Below are 23,334 nucleotides of genomic sequence, written 5' to 3' on the forward strand. Positions count from 1 at the left end.
GAAGCTAAAATGGAAACAGTTGCATTTGTAACACTGAGGACCTGGAAATTCTAACAGAAATAATAATACTTAAAATATATTCTATGACATTTCATACATAGCTTCAGTAAGTACAAGATGGGCAAAGCTCATTTCAGAGGAGATGAAGGTGATGGGATGCTAATTTCTATAGAAACGCTACAAGACAGTGTTGACATTTACTTATTCAGATGCATTTCAATCTGCTTTTAAATACTAGAAGGAATAAAGTCTCTTATGAAATTCCTGCTTCAGTAGGATTAAACTCACAGTAATGGCCTAAGATTGTGAACTCTTTCTCTCTAGGTATACTGGAATTGCAGTAAGTATTCTAGCATGAGCTGTACCACACAGAGATCCAAGAAAGATACTGACAGCCTAATGGCTCTGGTTACAGTTTCCTGATCTGGAGCTGGCTAGCCTCAGGAGGTATATATACTCTAATTTAAATGCTGTAAAGTCCCTCTGTTCAACCAGACCCTCAAAAAGACCCTGGCTTGCTCTCACCACTTCAGAGGAGCTAGCTGATGTAAAATATAGTTATATACACAGAGATTCTTACATGAAGAATATTCCATCAGGATAATTTTTTAGTGCAACAGCTGAGATTTAGCATCAGTTTAAGATAAAAATACTTGTTTAGTTGATAAGGTCTACTTGGTCCTTATTGACCAAGGAAGGCCTGACTTTGCCAGTGTGGTATATAAGAAAGAATAGTTGGCTTGATAATCTTTGTACTGAAAAATGATTGAGTATGCAATATTTTCAGTCATATTTCTTGGTTCTGGAAATTATGCTTTCTTCCAATGTGAAAAAAGACTGCAATTTCAATGACTGTCAGATAACTCTATAGAGAAAAATTATATATATGGGTTATCTTTGTGCATGTGATAATAGTCAGAAATACAAAATATGTCTATATGAGGCAGTGTCGAGAAGAGAAAATTTGAACCTATAAAAACATTATGCAAAAGTTTTTAAATTTTTTTTAAAAAATAGTAATATACTTTGAGAATATTCCAAGTGGTACATTAAAAATCTCAACACCCATATACCATATTGAATAATCTGAACAAAGTGAATATAAACATATCTAAAAAATCTATTAGAACTACAACAAAAATAGGATAGCAAATTTGATACGCTCAATCAGACATTTATGACTGGATTAATTACTACTAATGTAAACCAGAGAGCATATAGAAAAAAAAAGATGATATAACCTAATAAGCTCTATTCATTTAAAAATGATACAGAGGCTACCACATGGAATATATGTAAACAACTCAGCTACACAGCAGATATTTACTTCTTTTTTTTTCTAATGTAACATGGTAGGGCATCATGGGAAGCTAACAAGATTTAAATATAATAACTAAACTCCTATCCATTTTTTCTCCTTTAACAAAAAAACATAGTTTGCTGATTACACGCCTGTCTCCACCCTCCCCCCCCTTTTTTAAAAAATATAATTTAAACTAGAGATTTTTTTTTGTCATATTTACTTTTAGGAATGATTTTTAAAGTAGAACAAAATATACAAAGAAACATTTTTCTTAACTTTATCTGTAGGCTGAATTTTTTCCCTTTGAAGAGCAAAATGTCTTTCAATATTTTCAACACTTAATGCAGAAGAGATTTGCAAAGTTATACAAAAGATGAAAATTAACTGTAGCTTATGATAGAATTTTTTTTTAAAAAAAAGTAAATAAAGATACACTTTCCAAAGACTATTTAGAGTTAGGTCCTGTTGCCAATCAGGCTCTTACATATGTGAATGTTTCTTATACTAGCAGTATGTTCTTAATATTTTTATTAACGTATTCCATTAGCATATCGTACTAACAGTTAATGATTCTAAGAAAGGTTCATTGATATAAGAAGTATCTGAGAAGAACCAGAAGACAATTACAGAGAAGCTGGATAAACACAATCTATTTCCACAATGCATATTTAATATAATAAATGACTTCATTTCATATGTCTCTAAATGTCATTTTCATAATAGTTCCAGCCTAAGTCAATAATTTTAACCTGATATTCTCCCAAGAGGAAAATACAAGAAGCACAAAATGCAGACATATAAATTCCATATCTAGAAAAAGAGATACATGAACAAAAAGAAACAAAATTTCTGTTTAGCATAGTTGTCACATACTCATCTTCAAAATGCAGTAGAAAAATTTTAAAAATCTGAATATTTTATCACTGGAACAAGTTGATTTAAATTGAGTTGCTTTTACTGAATCACACTCCACCTTTATTCAAATTAATGTTTAATGTTGTGCAGGCAAACTTCTTAAGAGAAAGACACTATTTTGAGATTTAAGAGTAGAAAAGTTTCATCAATATAACCATTTTTAAACTGTTGACTTACCTAAATTTTTATTACTGTATTTCTGGGGCTTCATTTTATGGGACCTCTTCAGCATTAGCTGTGCAGTAGAAATATCTTTAAAACCCCTAGGGGAAGAGAATAACTTACTAAACATTTCACATGTATTATGTTACACCAGCTGCATATTATTGTATAATGCACTTTTCAGAAAGAATACAACGTGTATAGTATTTCTTATGCATAGCATGAAACTTATGAAACTTTCTGAATTACACAGATAGCTGCAATGCTTATCTTAACATTACATTATTGCAACTGTCTCCCAGACACTTGTAGATGTGATTAGAGTAATTTTTACTTTGGTAGAAAACAGAGATTCTTGAAAGGTGGAACTTAAGTAACAGCAAGCAACAGCCAGCTATACTGTATCTAGTCCTGGAAATCACTAAGTAAGCAAAATACCTTAACATACCATTCTTCTGAAATTTTCTCTTCTTTTTCAGACATGAATGAAAATTTCTTTCTTCCCTTCCAGTCAGAGAGCTGTGACGTTTTTCCCTTCCTTGACCTGAAAACAAAGTACAAGAGTGGTACTGAAAGGCAGGTAAAAAAGAAAGGGTCTCGGATGATTATTTTGCAGCCTTTGTTATTCTGCAAGTTGTTTGTGCCTTTTAAAGGCACTTTTGAAGCTTGGAAATAATACAAAAAAATCTATTTTAATACTCCAGGAAGGCTTTATCTTGGAGAGTAATAAAAGTCTGCCATCAATTTGAAATGTTTACATTTCAATTACTTGATGCATATTTCAGTCCTTTCTCTCCAAAAGAATGCAGCTGTGTAAGAAATCCCTTTTAATCTTTATCTAGTCTTACAAATCTCTATTTCAACATCTATGTTATGATATATGTGAAAAAATATAATTTTTATGATTTATAGTCAAACCTAGATAAATCAAAATACACATATATATTATATTCTTAATTCTGGTAGCCAATGAAAAATGACAACTGATATTTGGTTTTAACAAGTAAATGGCTTTTATCTCCCATAATATATTAACCAAAAGTAGCAAAAGCATCAGAAAAGCCTCAAGTTCTCCTAATTGATTTTTGTAAAATTCAAACGAACCAAATAAAATGAAAAAAATATATTATTTGACTTACCTGCCATGAAACTGGCTATTTTCTGCTGCATATGAATGTGATCTTTTAACACACTGCCAAGTGTCCGGTGGGGACAATGACAAGCTATTTGAATGTTCACTGGAATTTGAAGGCCTAGAATACTTCTAAGTAAAAGAAAGAAGAAAAATGCAGTTGATGATTCCTGCAAATTTGAATTTAAAATGTGCAAGTAAACCTGCACCAGGGTTTCAGTCTGTTACTGTAACAGAAAGGATTCTTAATGGTGACATGCCCATTATAGACCTTACTTTCAACTAACTAAATTGAGCTAAAAGATTATTTTAGTTATGAGTAATGTCCCCAAATATAATGAATTTATAAGATTCCTTTATTTTAATTGTAGGAAATAAAACATCAGTAATATTACACTTGTAACAAGAAGAGAAAACCCTACCAAAACAAAAAGCTAAAACTTCAAAGTTTAAGAAATAACTAGCAGACATTACAGTTCAATGACCTTTAGCTGTTCTGAAAACATTCAGCTGTTGTCATATAATGCAGATTTTAGTATTTTTAAAGTAGTGTGTCAACTAGCAATTTTTAATCCATTGCCAAATGTACAGATGAAGCACATCATCTTTTTTTTCTGCTACTGTGAAGTAAAGTGTTGAAATAAATCCAAAATAAAGAAAAAACTAAGCAAATGAAAGAAAATCTAAAAGAAAAATTGCATCTGGAGATGAGGAGGAAGTCTGAGACTTCTAAAAGTAATTGTGTTTTTCAAGTCAATAGATTGTCTTATTAATCACCCCAGACTAGCATATCCTTAAGGAATGAATAAAGACTGAAGAGTAAGAAGTTTCTGTGACATGTTACCTTTGGCCAGTCCAGCTTGTTTGAGAGCAGGAGTGTTTTTGAAGGGAAATGGGTGGAATCTAGAATTAGCCATTCCTTCTCTATTGCAGCCTGCATGAATGAGTAAAGTCAAAAAATGGACTGACAAAATCAGTTTAGTTTGATCACTTTTGCAAAGTCTCTTTTAAATTGTGATGCATACTGTTTCAAGTGTTTTCAAGTTGTATATCAGAACTGCCACCTGCAGAGCAATCTTCAAACACCTTTGGAGATGCTGTGTTGTATTGTTCTATTTTAAACAAATCACATTAACAGTATTTGTGGGTTGTGGGGGTTTTGGGTTTTTTGCATTTGTTTTGTTTTTTAAGTAAGATGCATCCCTTCCTTCTCAAATTCTTCTAATTTTATCCCAACATTGTTAGTAAATTCAAGTTATTAAGAAAGACTGCTGAACTCTGAAAAAAGGCCTAAAGACCATGAACAGCTTTGTTTGCTGTTTTTGACTGAGCATTTTATATCAGATGTAGGTGCCTGACGGTCAAACTTGCTTTTGCTGAGTTGAACTGAATTAGTGAAGAGTTTTCACTGAAATTTGGATTAAAAGCCTGAATGTTATATGTACTTATTTTTTCAACTAATTTATTTTTGATGTAACAGAATAATTGGCAAACTAAAATAATAGCTTGCAAAGAAGAGAGGTGACTGAATAGGTGCTATCTGTAGTGTCAAGCACTTCATGGCAGAATTCAGTTTTCTTTCATAAAAAGAGAATTTAGATTTTGTTTCAAACTCAACCTGTATATGACATTTTTTTTTATACATCCTTGAGTTTTTCAACCACGTGTTTTTTTTGATAAGCGAGAGAAGCAAATTACTTCCACACAGCAAGTAAACACCACGGAAGAATTTGGCTCCACTTAAACAGGGCTCAGTCATTCAGGCTGTTCTCACTTCAGCAACAAAGAGTTTGGGGTTCATTCCTTTTAAAATGTCTAATTTATAAAACTGGACTACCTTTCTCCTATTCATAGAATATTTCAGATTGCACTGATTTCTGACCCTAAGAAATTATCCTGACTTTGGATACTTTAATATGTATTTTGTGTAGGACTTTGCATGGCCTTAGATTGGTGAACAAGATCTTCCGAGCTCTCTGAAATTCTGACAGACAAACTATATTCCAACTATTTTGAGAAGGTTGCTTCAGGTACTAGTCACATAGTTTGGTGACTCTAAGACCACTTGTTTTATTTATAAGGTAACTGTGAGCCACTATTCTTCCATTCTGACATAGCTTTTTAAAATAAATTTTCAATAAACTCTGACTTTATTTGCATGTCTTAAAAGGGATGCATTCTTACACTTTGACTCCTTGTTTCTGGAATTCTGTATTCTTTGATTACAGTATGATTTGGGTTTTATTCTTTTATTTAATAAATCTGGACAAATTCTACGCACTTATTATTAACAGATAATACCTCTTTACCACTCTTCTCCTTCGTACCATTTCAATTCAGGATAAATATAAAATGTTAACTTTTTACCACACCTCCCCTCTCAGGTGGTCATATGTATTAAGAAATCTATGTAAATAAACCGTAGAGCCAGGCAACAAATAAAATCTACCACATTCTGTAACTGTTACATTTACCTACAATCCACTAACTTACCTCTCCTCAGTTACTACTCTTACACTGACAACCATTGAATGGTTGATTAAAAAAAAACAACTCACAGTTAAAATCTATTCCAGAAACAGGTTGTAGTAAATCAAATCCCAAAAGGTGATCATTCAAAGATGTGAAATTGGTACAATTCAGACACAGAAGACTGACAACTTCATATCTCAGCTGAGACACAGCTATGACACATTCAAGTTTTGCATTTACCTGGGGTTTATGGGCAGAACGGTCAAAATGAGTAACTATGAGAAAGGGAGACAATCTGACCAAAAACTTGCCTTGAAATTAGATAATTAGATGTTATTCTTCCTTGAATTTACTCTTCAACTGCACTATGAAAATCATATTTGTAGTTTTTCAGATAAGAATTTTTCACTTGTTTTCTAAGTGTGGGCATGCAATCTAGTCACAGGTAAATTCAATGTCTGTAAAAGATGTGTCTTCTATCTTGCTGGTATATAAAGCTATACAAAAATGGCAAATTTCTTAAGTATTTTTTTCCTCCTCTACTTGCAAAAGAATCAATACAGCTGGGAGAGAGTTACATGTACAATTTAAATGTCAATCAACTTAACTGGTGTGTACCATGATGTACAAGAATCACTTAAGCAGTGCACTGATCGAATCCTTTTGCTTTATAATTGTACCATAATCCAATTAAAGTTCTTTGTTCTTAATATTTAGGTTGAAACTTTTCTCACAAATATTTTCTTAGCCTAGTGTCTGCCATTTGCTAATTTAATATTCCCCACAGTGTTTTTATTTCTTTCATAGCCTATAAAATGTCTTTCAGTGTTCTAACTGTTGAAAAGAAGTATCAATGAAAATATAAAAGCATGATTCAAAAGTATAAATACACAAGTAAAAAAAAATAATGATTTATTATTAAGCACATTAGGCACTCCTATGAATTTGTAGCGTATTATGGAAGTATATCACACTGTTGTTTGCTTTGGCTAACAAAAATAAACACATAATTGATTTTCAAATATATGCTCTTCAACTACTTTTATCCCTAGAGATTTTGACAGCACCAAGTTCAAGAAACTGTCCATACCTTTCTCATAAGCACAGTCCTAAATTATAATTAATGCAAAGTTTATGACAGATTTACCAATACCTAAGGCTAAAAACTAGATCAATTTCTTCTGATATTGTCCACTAAAAGAAAAACACACACCCACAATCATCCCAGATAAATTACAAAGCAAATAAAACTATAATGTTTAATTGTATGAACTACATAAACAATTATAGGCATACTATATTTATGTTTATTTCTAAAGCCAAATTAATTCCTTAATTTCATAAATACTGAGGTATATAACATATCTTTACACATGTAAATCACATACAATTGATTTAACACACATCATTTTATCTGAAGCTTTTATGTCATCCATAATTCAGTTCCATTGTTTGTTTCAAATCAAAGACTAAGTTTCAATTTTCACGAGCACACAAAACATATATAGACCTTTCTGATTTTTTTTTTAAACTTCATAGAAATAAATTCACTTCAAATTACTGTTTGAAACACATTTTTAATACCTGGCAAAGTTTTTGATTTTTTTTTTTTATTTGGGCCTTTTTTTATGACTTTATGTTAGTTTTCATTTAGCTCTTGCTCAGGACACAAACAACATACTTCCAAGACTAGAAAGAATACAGAAAACCAAATTCACTGTTAAACACAACACAATTATCCCTGATATTCTTCAGCAAGAAGGTGTGAATATACTTGGTTTTAGGGTTTTCTTTCTGGATTTTAATAATAAAACCTAGCATTTGCCATTTCCATTTATCCATTAGGATTAAGAACTTTTTCTTCTGAATCAAAAGGCTTTTTTCACCCTTTAAGAATCTAAGCCTGCCAGGGTTCTTCTCTCCCCTTTGATTTTGTAGCTCACCAATGAACTCTGGAGGCTTAGGGATTGTTTTTCACGGCATGTTGTATTTAACCTTTTTTGTTTTGTTATTCCTTCATTTTTCAAATATTTAATTTATCCCTTTCTTTGCAAAATATAATGACTGTTTACCATCAAATATTAAACTTCTGTGATCTCAGAAACAGAATCCAATCCTACAACCACCGCAGTCAGTGAGAATAGTTCTACTAAAATGGAGACTGAATGAGCTACTGAAAAGCAGAGTTTTAGTGCAAGCATTATTTAAACAATCTAAATCTAGGCATGTTTTATATGCTCTGGATTATATTCTGGAGCTACATAATAATTTCTGATGATTATACATGTAATTTGGGCTGTTCTGAGTCATACTTAAATCATGAACAAAGAACAGGTCACAGGACACAGTCTTAAACTACACTCAGCTTTGAAGCACTCCTGCAAGTAACTGTCCAAACTGGGAATAATCCTGTCACATATTGCCTGTCATCTCTCAGGTCAAGGAGGATCACAAGAGTATAATAAAACCCTAGCCAATTCCCAAACCTGTACTATGGTTGAAGCAGAGGATGCAAGAAGGCATTAACAATAAAGGTTGAAAAGAAAGGCCAGCATTTGGTATGTAACAACTCAGTTCTGGGTCAGACCATGTATCTATCTACATCAGTACTCTGCTATGAGAAGAGTTAAGCAGCAAGTGCTTATGGAAAGAATGAAAGGACCTGGACATGTTCAGGACAATCCTTCCCTCAGTATATTCTTTCAGACCTTGGAAACTATGGTTTAAGGACTTTCTGCTAACATCTAGGAAAAGATTCTTTAACTCAAAACAGTAGTCTAACTTCTTATGACAAATATAGCCACGCAGTTAGTGTGCTTGCAAGGTCATTTCTGCGTCAATCCAGAAAGAATGCAAATCATTTACATTTCTCAGAGGATGGTGAACTGCAAAAGGCCAACATGTTGGCTGCCATGGGAGCTGAAGCTACCCCAGGTTTCCAAACACAGTGGACCTCAGAACCACGAGATGAATCATCATCTGATAAAACTGTGGAAGTATTTTTGAAAATTTGGGAGAACTAACTCTTTATACCTCTTTCCTTTCTTCCTTCACTTCTTCATTGACTCATTCACTGTTTGCAGGATAGCAATGGATTAGCCAGAAATTTTTTTATTGATATTTATGTAGTGCTTTATTTATATAGTATCTTAAGATAAAAATAGGAAAATTGCCCTACAGAAGTCAAACAAGCAGAACAAAATTAATATCCAAAAATCACTCTGAACTCAGAGTCATGACTGGCTCCTGTGCATTACAATAGAATAGGAGGAATGGTGGATGGGGGTTGGGGAGCATCTTTTATTAAGAAAAAAAATATTTCCACATTAGAATTTCACAGAAACAATGTGTGGAATTCTTTGCTTTTAAAAAAAACATTCACCTCCCAGTTCCCCTGCCTGGTTTTGTCTAACCTGTTTTTCTGGACTTCTGTTCCCCACAGTGAGGCAGCCCATTAGTGGCATTTTCAGTCAGAATGGCCCTTTTTCAACAAGATTTCACTAAGTATCTTCCCTTTCTAGATTCAAATTATTTTTTAATAAGAATAATATGTAACATGAATAAATAAATAAATAAATCAGAATTAAACTTTCCACTAGTTTTCTCTACAGAATACAAGTTTAAATAAAGTTCTTCAGGGTGATGTCCTTGATTTCTACTTTCCTAGTTTTTGGTGAGTATATTTGAACAGCACAGTTAAAATCTAGTTCGCTCCAAGAAAATAAAAAAAAAGTTAAAATGAAAAGACAAGTGAAAGCTAGTATTTTAATCCAAGGCAGAATGTTCAACAGCTTTCTATGAGTATTTCAAATAAACTGACAAAATTTCTTCTTGGGCAACATGCCACATGAAGAACTATTTTTTCTAGCGTTAGATACCTTGCAGGTTAAATAATTGCTCAGACTGGGAGAAGGAGTGGCCAGGCAGAAGGATCATAAGCCAAAGGTTAACCCTGTGGATATTCACAACAGAACAGGGCATACCACAGCCAGCCATGCTGTACTGTCTTTCATCTGGCAGAAAGCTGTAACTTTCTCTCTTGGTTTATGGCAAACATATTTAACTCTGTGGCATATTTTGTTCAAATCCTGTGCTACTGCAGGACAACATCTTTAATTTCTTTTTAAACTAAACTTCATTTCTGCCAAGGCCCAAGTATTCTTTGCTAGAAATGTCTTCTCTAAGGGCATAATGAAATTTTAACAAACTTCTTAAGAAATCACAAATTTTTAGCTCTTATAGCTGATACAAAAGGACCAGATCACTTTTCTATGCTCACTTACATATTGATAGACTGCGACCGAAAACTTCTTTAGAAATTAAAGATCTAGATATTTTTGTGTATTTAGCCTTTTCTTTCATCCAGTCTTTTCAGGAATCAGATTACTCTATGGGCTAGCTTTTCTGAGAAAATAAAGTTCACGTGTAAAGCTTAGTTCAGTGTCAGGAAGTTGAATGTCAGTTCAGGCCCAGACTTTCTAAAAAACTTCCAAAGCTAAGCCAATATCAAATATGATCAACCTTAACTAAATCATCTATTAGTTGCATTATTATTCCATTTCTAATGCCACAAAAATTCAGTCTTAATTTCCACCATTTTAAAACTATATGTAAATGTATTGATTTGAACTATTTTATAAAAAACTGTATACAGACGTCTTTTTAATTAGACAGTTTAGTGAATATACATTTCATAGAAAATGGATCTCTGAACTCCAAGCAGTAGGAAAAAATAGTCTTTTTGTCTGGGTTTGTCTTTCATGCTTTTTCACATATTTTATGTGGTGAAGATAAATAGGTTAGCACCCTAATAAAGGTTATTTTAACCTTTGGCAATGCTTCTTTTTCAACCCTTTCTTTATATAAGACAACAGAATTAGGAAAGAAAGCTGGGCACGGCTACATTCTTATGACTGCTAAAACCAAACAATTTTTTAAGCCAAAAATAGTAGTGAGTATCATATGTATTCCAGAGAAACATCACAACGATTAATTGATCCCAAGAGATCTTACAGACTTACAAAAGCTGGTTAATTATTGGAGTACATTCTTGTAAGAAAATCAGAGGACAAACATAGTTTTGTAGTTGTCCATTTATAAGAAAGATATATTAACAGTTACTAGAAAAATCACAACACTCTGTTAAGAAAAACATTCAAGAAAATTTTATGGAGGAAACTTTTACTCCAAATATCTTTTTTCCAAACTGTTTAATAAACTCAGAAAGCTAACCGTTCTCTCAAATTCTAATGCATATCTATAAATTCAATATATGTATGTGTTTTTCTAAATACATAATACTAAAATTATGAAAATAATTTCAGAATATAAAAAACTAAATGAATAATGAAAATTTCAGTGACCCTGTAAGTTTTCGTTCACAAAAAAGTTTGAATGTATACGTATGTAATTACGTCTCCAAAAGCCTGAATCTTATTGTAGTTGATGCCAGTCATTCGTGACCTACATGACCCAAACTTTTCTAGACATGCATTTTTGTCTTAAGCCTGACAGTGTTCAAAGGAAGCTCTGGGTCCTACATCTTTTTTTGAATACAGGAATAAAAAATACAGATGGGTGAATGGTAACCTCAGCTTCAGAGGTTAGACACAGTTCAAGTAAGCATCAGAAATGTATGCTTCAAAAATCTTTTGAGATGTATACCCCCACTCATCTCAATAAACATCAGGATACCGGCACCTTCGGGCCACCCCTCAAAATGGCTCTAAGACCCCAGATGCAGTCTTTCCCCTTTAAAATGTCACAAGTCTTCAGGTCTTCCCCACTCTGACTGCCACATTACACGAACTTTAGGTGGTACGTCCCTGTAATTGTTTTTCCAAGTTCTTCTACCTCTGTAAAAACAAATAAAACTTTCAAGGGGCAATGAATTAAAAAAAAAAAAAACAAACAACCAACAAACAAAAGAGCTAAGGGACCCCTCATCCCCACACCTTAAATACTGCACATTCAAAGAATACACAGTTTCAAAGGAAGATAACCCCAAATGTTCTATCAAGTTTGGGGACTGAATACTAAAAACACAATAGAAAAGAAAGCCGTACTTTAGCTTGAAGTTTTGTCAAAAGAAGGAATCTCAGGCAGAAGCACAGGGTAACGAAAAGTAGACTAGTCACAAGTTTATAGTCATCTAGCCTTTAATATATTTCAAAATTCACGTCAGATGAGAAATTTGATTCAAGACAACTTTTCCTTTTTGTTTAAAAGTCCCTATTTCCGAAATAAGAACAAAAAAGTATTTGGAAGATAAAGAGCAAAAGAAGACTAAGTTGTAAGCATATATTTTTTTGAAACTGATAATAAAGAATCTCTAATTACACTAAAAATGCATAATTCTAAAGAAGATACGTCTTAATCATCTCTCAGCTTTACTCATACTCTTCTTATACATTCCTAGCACTTCAAATCTTTTGGGACCTGCACTGCTACACTCGGGGAAATTCAAGAGCTTCAGGATCTGGTTCTTTGGATTGGTTTCCTGTTGTAAACTCAAATTTGTGAAATGATCAATAGCTATTGCTATTACCATATAATATAAAATTTTCCAGTATTTTCCATAAAAAAAAAAAAAAAAGTTAAATTGAATACCGGAAGATGGTTTTAACAGTATTTAGCATTTAGGATTCCTTAGCCTACTCCATTCAAGGACAAACTAGACAAAGTTAAAAAGCTTTTTAGCTAAATTAAGATTGCTTTATAGGGTATATTTTTGGTTTTCTTCCTCTTCTGTGCTTCCACTATTAGAAATTCAAGAATTGCATGGTGAAGCAAGTCCATCAGAACCCTAGATCCTTTTCTGTGGTGCTGCTTCCTAGACAGTCAGCCCCTAGCTAACAGTGTTGCATGGGGTGACTCTAGCCCATATATCAGACTGCACTTACTCTTGTTGAAGATCATGAGGCTTTGGTCAGCCTGTTATCTAGCCTGTGCAAGCTCTAAAGAACACCCTGATCCTTCAGTATACTGACTGCTGCCCCCAATTTGGTATCATCTGCACACTTAGTGAGATTGGACTCTGTTCCATCATACAGGTTGTTAACTAAAACATTAACTAATTTGGTCCCCTACCATCTATGATGGGCTCCATTAATTTGATTAAAATTAATTCTGGATAAAAAAGTCCACAAGTTGGATTTTGCATCACAGAACACAACTGTTTGAGACTGGTAGTCCAGTCAATTTGCCATTTACCTTACGGTCTACTTGCTCAGCACATACCTCAACAAATTTTGAGAACAAGACTCTAGCAGACTGTCAATGGCCTAGCTAAAATAAAGGCATGCAATAAGCACTGTCCTCCCCTTATTCATAGTACCAGTCACCTTGTGACAGAAAGCAATGGAGTTGATCAGCCTTTGGTAAACCCATGCTGGCTGCTCCTAATCACCTTCTTTCATGGGTTTAGAAATGGCTTCTGAGAGTATTTGCTCCACAGCCTTCTCAGGAACTGAGATAAGTTTGCCTAGCCTCTAGTTCCCTGGATCTTTCTTCTTGCCTTTCTTGAAGATGGGTGTGATGCCTGTCCTCTTTCAGTCACCAGTAACCTCTCCCAGTTGTCACGAATTTTCAAAGATGATAGAGAATGACCTTCAAAATGACAACAGGCAGCTTGTTCACACCCCTTGGATGCATCCCATCTGTTCCCTAGGACTTATTATATGTTCAGGTGAGCTAAGCTGTACTGTGCTTGGGTAACATCTGCTATGCTCTAAAATAAAAAGGATAAGCTCCAGGCAATGCGATGTGTATGAATTTAAGTGTGGAGAAGAAAGGAAGCTGACATCTCACTTTCCTCTTTTTCTTCAGAAGTACTGCTGTTTAACTCAATTACAATACTGGCTGCTTCAATGGCCTGTTCTCACAGAGTACAGACAAGTCAGTCCAGAGAGCTCCTGAAATTTCTAAATAGGCATTACTAAACAAAAGATAAATCTTTTTCAATGGAGATCAATGTACGTGGACGTGCTAAATATCAGACATTTTATGAGATCCTTTAAACACAATCTATATTTACACTAAAATGTCAGTTTTAACATTACATAAAAATTAAAGAACTCAGGGAAGTCATATTCAATGATCTGAGATTCTTAGCTCAGCTTTCAACAGACTCCAGATGCAAATGTACTTACTCATGGAGAAGAGCTGATGGCTCTATTATTACTTCCATTTACAAGGATATAGTTGGCTTCAAGTGATTTTCCTTTGAGGCTACAGTAATGAGTCTAAAACTCCACAAAGACATTTTTTCACTTTTATATATTTTTCCATTGCTTAGCTTGTTTATTCAATTCTGATGCTTGACTTTGCCTTTACAGAACTAAGACTAGGAAGTATAATTAATGTCATTGATATACTTTGATATGTCACACAAGCTAAATATAATTTAGAAAAACACTATACCATTTGGCTAAATAAAGGCTCCAAATGATATCTTTAGTGTCATGCATTATTAGTGGGCTTTCCTTTGGAAAGTATTTGTTTAAATCTAGCTATTTAACCAAGAATTAGGCAGAGACAAGCCATGAATATAGCTTTTGTTTAAAAATTAAAAGCATTTCAGGTGGCATCGAGAACTGAGATCTCATGGTGGAAGCCCAAAAGCCATCAGGCCACATTCTGAATGAGCTGTGAAGCTGCCTCAACTCCTAATAGCTGTGTTTGTGTTTATTTTATCAGATACTGACTGCAACAATCTACTTCCAAGACCAGGATATCTATCAGATAACTAGAAAACAGGATTTCAGCATTTTAGATATGTGTCATTGATGAAAGAGGAAGAAGAGATGCTTTATGTATCTGATGATGCCACAGACTGAGAATGGCATGCGATTCATTAACATAGCAGCTGAAGAAGCAGGATCACATCAAGAGACTGTTGATACACACACATTGAAAACATTGATCTTCTAATGTGTTACTTAGGAGAATTTTTCTCCTTTTTAAAAGAAGAGGATGGATCTAATCAAATTTTCATGACAATTTTTTGCTTTTCTACAACACTAACCTTATAAGAAATTTGACGAAAAAAGGATCATATTCTTTGCAGTATACAATATGGAAAGGGTGGATTCTGATCTGACATTTATAAGCAATTACAAGAGCTAGACATGTGTAAGAATGTCAAGATACAAGAAATGTTATGGGGACCTTCTAATCCATAGGCTACATTTATTTCCTGGCACTAGCAAGAAAACAGCAATCACTGTCCCAAGCCCACAATCACAAGCTCACAGCCTGAGACAAACCACACCATGAAGGATTATCTGAAAAGAAAACAAAACACATTGTATGTGTCTAGTTTGGATACGTGATAAGCATACTAAAGATGGGAGATGTAAAGACATTATTCTAACTGCTGTTTGCTTTTCAAGAGTAAAGTATGCACATGAGGTAGTTCATACTTTGCACCTCTGAAAAAAAGAAGAGGAAGGGGAAAAACAAAAAAAGGGGAGGAAGGAGGAAGGAAAAAGGGGAGGAAGAAAACCCCTGCTACATAGCTGCCATGGAAGGCAAGCAAAAAAAGCAGAAATGACTATGTGTCTGAGTGTGGATATGTTAAAAAAATGTGAAGGAAACTCCTGCTTAATAATTTCAAAAGCTGTCAAAAAGACTGTGATTTTAAAGTTCTACATAATCAAGTTCAGAAGCAGAGCAACACTGTCTCAGGGCAAAAGATTTATTCTCTTTGATGAAGGAAGCAGTGACGGATTTCTTTTTAGTTTGGTCACAACTTAGAAAGCTACTTCCTTTTTGAAAAAGTATGACTACATAGCTGTAAACTAAATTAAAAAAATAATGAGGTTTTGAAAAATACAGTACTTGCTTTCTTGTGCCATGTAACCCTCAATATTGATATTTATCTTGATGAGAATAAAAGATATGTCCATCTGCTGACTCACGGTAGGAAAACAATAATTTATTCAATGGTTACTGTTCTGACAAAATTGTCATAAAACTGATCATATTCAATTGTTTCAGGCTTTCTGACACACTGACAAGTTCAGTCATTTTGCACTTGGCTCATAGGATATTCTCATCAAGAAAACAACAATGCTGACTGTTACATGGTACAGAAAGTAAGAGCTGTGTCAAGCAAATGTGTTGTCAGATTTTGTCCACCAGAGGTAAAATGAGCTGTGCCTTGTAGATCATTTGCTACATGGATGGACTGCTGATGAAAGGTTGCCTTAAGATCAGCCTTCTGGACCATAGAGGCTGGAATTCTTCAGAGTCCACATGAAAGACATGAAAATATCACTAAATACCAGGCTCATACTTTCTAAGACATCTGTTGGCCAGATCTTTTATCTCATCTAGGATAGCCTGTTTGACATTGCACAATACAACAGACAAAAAACACTACTGCCATCAATTGCCTCTGAATGTCTTTGGCAACATATGGTAGCTGACATGAATACAAGAAAGTATCAGTAATTGTTCAGGTGAAATGATTACTAGTCATGCTATTCTGAGCAAGATAAAGGCTCTTCCTCCACCTCAATCTCATGCCATCCATCTTCCATGTGATATGGATTTGGCATCATCTTTATGTGATATGGTGCCAAACTTGGACTAAAAATATACCACTGCTCAACATGCCTAAATGAAGTAAACAGAAGATCTTCTGCAAAGACTAGAGTTTTCCACATGCTGTTTTGCAGCTTCACCTTCCAGAGAGCACTGGGTACGCTGAGTTTATAATGAAGATATTAAACAGCAATTCTGTGAAGACTGGTGCTTAATGACTCATTGCATTGTGGTATTTAAAAATGGTTTAAATAGGTGCTGGCACACTAGTGATTTTGTAGAATTCCAGATAACACTGAATAAAATCATTATGACTGAAATCTACCTAATGCTGGTATTAAAAAAAAAAACCAAACAACAACAAAAACCAAAACCCAAACCACCAAACCCCAAATAATGACTACACTACAAAATAGTGGACTACTCCAAAAAAACTTTTGGACAAGATTTAATACATTTGTATTGGTTTGCCATAAGGAAATGTTTTTCTGCCCTTCTCTCTCATTTCACTCACCCTATCAAACAGTAAAATCTGTACAAAATGGCGTGCAGATACTTTTCTCTTCCTTCACCCCTAGCATATGGGATCTCTCAGCCCAGCAATATGTATTCCTCCCTACATGCTTGTTTGAGACCCAATAGATAGCCACTGATGTCATGTACCATTATTTGGCTCTGCTTCAGCACTTTCCTATGAAACACCGAGGCCAGAAAGGAGGGAATAGGAAGTAAAAGACTGTTCCCAGCTTCTGCTGCTTGTTTCTGCAAAAGTAGAAAGTCCATGTGACTTGGCATCACCCACCTGCAGAGAAGGAAACAGCTAAAGACACATGGAATCAGGCAATCTAGTACTGAAGATGGCTAGTCTGGGCTAGGCAGAACAGAGTGTATGGCCATTACAGTTAAGCCACACATTTCTCACAATCAAACTCCAGCACAGACAAGATATACGCTTGAAAATAAAAAAAATAAAAAAAAAAAAAGAGGAAGGAAAAAAATGTGATAAAATTGCAGAGTATAATTCTAGTTGGAGCCATACCTTGAACACCGAAATGCTCACTCACTGAACACAGTATATACTTCATGGGCGCACACACAGTAAGTTTATCACATACACAGCTCTGTAGAAAACAGATGTTCTTATATTTTTCATGATAAGAAGCTAAGGTAACTTACTTGACATCAGTCCCCAGTTCAGCAGTGCAAATTAAAATGCCAGCTCATGGTTCTCCTATCATCATCTGAACCTAAACACTTTCTATGAGAATTGCTGCCTAAACCCATTTCTTTTGTAATAAACTCAATAACAAGTAAAAAAAATAACAAAAGAAGAAATGTGTGGCAACACCAGAGGGTGACACAGTGAAAACCCCTCTGAAATAAGCTGGCCTTTTTTTCCTGCCTTCCCCACTCCTTTCTTTTCTTGCTGGCCTCAGGAGCACCTGCCCACAAGCAATTGCCTTGCTGACAGACAGATGGAACAAAACTGCCCATGTAGTTTTAAATTTAGCAATTAAAAAAAAAAAAAAATCACAGGATTATTTGAGCTGAACAGAGTGAAACAAGAACGGCTCAATTCAATTACAGTATATAAGACTCCGGCCTACTGGCTGAATAATTCAAAACAGGATATTTTCCTTCTTTAATACATGAACAGATACTTCCTTCCTGTGTGAAGAAATAAATCCTCCAACTTTCTGCTTTTTATTATTTTAGAAAGAAGCCAGGGATCAGAAAACATCAACTAATGAGACTGTTCTTTTTTGTATATATATTTCAAATTAAAAAGAAGAAAATCCCAAAATTTAAGCCAGATCTCTATGTTTACACACACACATTTCCTGTCTACCAAACGATGCCTGGGACTCCTGCCTTAAACATTTTGCATCTTCTTACAATAAGACAGCAATACTTAAAATGAATGGTAAAATAGCTGCTGAAAGGGAGAAGGAAAAAAAGAATACTCCAAGACATCAAGTCATTGGTAATAATTTCATACAAAGGCCAACTATTTTCTAAGGGAGAGGGGTGGTAAAAGAAGGCTGATACTCAGATGACTGAAGACTGATCAACTGTACACTGCCCTGCTCCTGTTAACAGCATACTTGGTTTCATAACTCTCTATGAGCCATACAAACATGTGGTCATAACCGAGATCTATTCCTGCCAGTAGCAGGGCTATCACGTCATTCTGATTTGCAAAATTACAGTGGAATATTGACAAATGGCCCTGGCAAAGATGCAGCAGCTGAATAAGCACATTTAGAGACATGGGTTAATGGAAAAAACCCTCTGTCATATCCTCTTAGATCTCAGATGGCCACATTACTATCAGTTTTCTTTGCTTTACCTGAAACCATTAAAAAAAAATCAGCCAATGAATGTGAACAATTAGAGAAAGCAGGGCTTCAGACAAACATATAGTTAAGTCATCAACAGCCGCCTTACTATGTGTACGGAGTCTAGAACTTCCCACGTAGACTGTGTATTTTGAGACTATAAAAGATAAAATTGGTTTAAAGATTCTTTTCCTTGCGTACTGAATGACAATACTGATCCTGTAGCCATTTTTATTTTGTACTTAATTATCACTAGATTGAATTTTGAATGTGATGTTATTCCTCAGATTCCTTTGGAGCACGCTTTTATTTCTTAGAATGGAAACTTCTGAACCAATTTCAATCCTTTAAAACTAAAAGTACATTATTAACTCTATATAACTTGGAAAAATTACTAGTAACAATTTCTAGATTTTGTGCATTACAGGCCTTCTAAGTGTGGGTTTTTTTCTGATTTAACTGTCCTCATAATTTACTACTGTATTCAGACTTGTGGTTTTTTTAGCACTTCACCTATAAAACAAAACAGCAGCTTGCTTCACCTCTGGTTTTGGGAGCATGTTTCTTTTACTGGAATACTGCAACACAATCTCAGCTACTTTTTCTATATTTTCAGCTATATTATTGCTCTCATTCTATTATGAAAATGAACAAAATACTCAAATGTTGCTGACATTATAACTTGTTACTAAAACACTAAAAAGCTGAACATGTTAGAACAAAAGTAGTGTTTCCTTATTTTCATTTGATTGTCCTTTAACTGTAGAAATATATGGGGTTCTATGCTGGATGTGACATTAACAGCACAGTAACTACCAGGGTATTACAAAGAGCAGGAAACAATCCATGATGAATAAATTTAAATGAGCTATATATACTAAATGCTTCTTTATTTCTGGACATCCAACATGTTCATTCTAGCCCTGGTAGTCATTTTAATTTCATTTATTTCCAATACCTACACAATTGCTTAAGAAGAATAATATTTATTTTTTAAATGAAGTTTTCATGCTAATGACTGCACTTACTTCAGAAGATGTGAAATCATCTGCTTTTATTTCTTCATAGTCATCCTCCACTTCATCACTTTTAACAGCTGCAAGAACACTGGCCAGTTTCTTTCGCAAAAGAAAACCCTTCCAAAATGCCTAAACAAAAAATTTAAAGCATGTTATACAAAGCCATAGATCAAACCCAAATCCAGATTCTCTATGTTATCCCATTAGGAAGATAAAACATCTTGGGCCTTGGTTTAATAGCTCAATGATCTGTTTTTTGAACTTTATGTGACATTTAAAACTTCAAGACAAATTAAATGCCAGCATATGTCTAAAGCTCAGAGTACTCAAGAGGCTCTCCCCAAGTAAGCAGAAAGGAATCCTGCAACTCCCTCAACTACAAACCTGGGTCAACTAATTAATTATTTGACAATTCCTTTAGGGACTATTACAAACTGAAAGGAAAGGCTACATAAGAAAAGGCTGAGTGTCAACTTTCAAATTACTGAGAATAAAAATACACTTGTACTAAATGTCTTATAGTTTACAAGTAGCAATTCTTGGAGACATCTCATGCAAGTGACCTAGGTCAGTTACTCTTTCCTAACTGTCGAAGATCTTTATTTAAAAAAAAAATATTACCAGTAGGCATAATCATACCTAAGAAAAAGAAACACGTTAGGAATTAAATGCTGGAAAAAGAGGAAGGGTGTAAGGAACACATGTCAAGCCGTAGAATGAGATCCATGAAAACACTTCAGAGATCAAAGTGACATAGATAGAATTAAGAAAACTAAATTCAAGACAGCAATTTCCCCCCAAATGAGTGTTTGGCATCACTAGAGTTCAAGATGTCCTAAACATTTAAAACATCATGCAAACATTTTCCACTATGCTGAAAGCTGTAGTGTTGTCCACATTTAATGGTTTTGCAATGAAGGCACTAAAATAGGAAGTGTAAATCTCATTCTGGCTTAACGTTCAGATTATTAATTTTTAGGAAGTGATTGTCTAACTGCATATATTAATGAAAATGTTACTATTTTTACACACAGAATTCCTGATTATTATAAAAATTACTAAAGGTGTTTGAACTGCTTTCCTGTAATTTCATTGTTGTTATTTTCCTACAGATCTTCATAATCATTCCGATAAAATTTTCTGAGTAATCAAATGACAAATATATTTCATTCAACAAACAATTAATTTTTACAAATGCAATTAAAATTAGTATTTATAAAAAATAAAATATAAGAATGGATATGAGACATCTGAACCCCTATAAAATGCACAAAGATAAATAGTGTAAGACTCTTTTCATACTAACTTTGGAAATTATCAGGTGTGAAAAAAAATAAAAGGAAGCACATTTTAATCCCTATATAAATTTGTGAAACTTATCACTTTAATATAGAATAGAGGTCAAATACATAAGTTAAAAAAAGTGGATTAAATAAATTTATGGAGATCAATTGTTAATATACGAGCTACACACTATACTCCAGAAACGAATTTTAGCTCAACTTCCCAGATAACTGACTGCTGTAATATGATTCTCTATTTGTCCTGTTTCTTAGTACGCACATGTACTAAACATGTTGCTGCTGCCCATTTGTGGAATAGATACTAATGAATTACTTGGATTTTCAGACTGAAAATGGAACTTAGGCTCCTAAATCACTTTGGCACCTTTGACATTTTTATAGAAGACTTACAATATCAAATGTTTTTAAGTTAACTTGAAAATTGAAATCCATAAAGTTCCATTTGCTTAAAAATGCAGACCCCCCCCGAACCCTGGCAACTTGACAGGTAAATACTATATCTGGTTGGCAAACTAAACAGTCAAGGCATCGACTTCAATTCTTGCACACAGTAATCCATTCTGTTTAACTGTTAGCTCAGTATCTACCATAGGACAGCCTAGGCTATGGTCTGTTCCCAGTGGCAGTATGGATGAGGCAATCCCGTTTTTGGGAGACAGGGAGAGACGGAAAGACAGGTAGGTAGGAGAGAAGAGATGGGAAGAGTAGTTAGTTGTATAGCTATCAGACATGATGTACCAGTTATGCAGCATCTGTCAGTTTAATAGCATAGACATGCCCCAGTAAGAACATGGACACAATAGGTCTTAAGCATAATATTAGCATTAAATCAAGCAAAACTAATTCAGGGAAATACTTGGTGAAAAAAAACCAGAAAATATTTTTATGCTTCTATAAAAGTTTTTGTAAGGAAGGCTCTCTTTTAGAAATATCAAGCTTATGCTGATTAAATAAAAATGTTCAATTATGAAACTATGAATAAAATCATAAACAAAAATAGAGAGATTGTAAATATGCAGAACTAGTAAGTTTTTTCTTATTAAATTTTCAAAATAAGTAAAGGGAATAACATCAACCAACCTGGATTTGTGTGGCAGCTTCATGTTTCTTTCTCAAAGCTTCTATAAACTGATGATCCTCTGTTTTGGTGCAGTCCGTTTTCCTCCTGGCATGGTACTGCCGCCAAAGGGACTGGATGACTGATGCTGCCATATGTAGCCTCGTAGAGAAAAAAATATACCTTTATGATTGACATAACCTCACCAGTACAACTGGATTATCATAGCTGCCAGATTATAACCATAGAACACAGTGCTATGTGTTGAGACAAATGGAAGACTGTAAAATGATTAAAGAAATTACAATCCAGATGTGACATATATGTTCAGAATCATGGGAGGATATTCACATCACATAGTTAATTGGATTTCCAGAGTTAAGAGGACTAATCTCTACTAGGCTGTGTTCCCTGTGTATTTACTGGAAAGGAAGAGTCTCCTCAAAGGAAGGATTAGGAGCAGAAGTGGTTTAACAATGACTGAATAAACTATTGGAGGGATTCGCTTATCTCCACTGTCCATATTAAAAAACAAAACAAAACCCAAAAAACCCACCACCAAACCACTAAAGAGAGCTAAATGCTGAAAACTTCATGAGACAAGTATCTCCAATGAAGCAGACAGGAAAACGGAAAAAGTGCAATTTCACCTTTTGCCTACATTTACCCTTCAGTTTAACCCTACTGACCACTGGTTATATTTCTACATTTTTTAATGTGCTCATTGTTTAATAAGCACTGATTACAGACTATTTATATTTGTTCAGTGATTAAAATTCCTAAATATATGTTCAATTAATTTATACTGAAGGAGAAAAGTTTTAATGGTAGCTCTGCATTATGACTTCACTGTCTTGGAATGCTTTTCTCCACAAAATTCTCATTTCAATTGGACAGCGGGTCTAAGAAGAGATTTAAATCTTCCCCAAACTTTACATATTTAAAAATATTTTTCTAAAGAATTCATCTTTCATAATAGACTACTGTACTCTTACTTTCAGCTTCCTGAAAGGCAATGAATTCTATTGTCTTCCTGAACAATAGATTTTATGACAAATTATTAGTGTCTTAAGCACCTACTAA

The 23,334-nt window shown here is 34.1% G+C and overlaps 1 protein-coding gene across 1 annotated transcript in view; it reads right to left on the reverse strand.

Annotated features, from left to right (window-relative positions):
* LRRIQ1 (leucine rich repeats and IQ motif containing 1) overlaps positions 1 to 23,334 on the reverse strand; it is a 113,547-nt gene that overhangs the window by 49,121 nt on the left and 41,092 nt on the right. Inside the window, exons 16-21 of the mRNA XM_037389905.1 lie at positions 22,275 to 22,413; positions 19,900 to 20,019; positions 4,357 to 4,446; positions 3,520 to 3,644; positions 2,829 to 2,924; positions 2,396 to 2,481 (exon numbers count right to left, since the gene is read on the reverse strand). Of these exons, the coding sequence (XP_037245802.1) occupies positions 2,396 to 2,481; positions 2,829 to 2,924; positions 3,520 to 3,644; positions 4,357 to 4,446; positions 19,900 to 20,019; positions 22,275 to 22,413 (656 nt within the window). The remainder of the gene's footprint in view (positions 1 to 2,395; positions 2,482 to 2,828; positions 2,925 to 3,519; positions 3,645 to 4,356; positions 4,447 to 19,899; positions 20,020 to 22,274; positions 22,414 to 23,334) is intronic.

Source organism: Falco rusticolus, chromosome 5 (assembly GCF_015220075.1).
Source record: "Falco rusticolus isolate bFalRus1 chromosome 5, bFalRus1.pri, whole genome shotgun sequence".
NCBI classification, from domain to species: domain Eukaryota; kingdom Metazoa; phylum Chordata; class Aves; order Falconiformes; family Falconidae; genus Falco; species Falco rusticolus.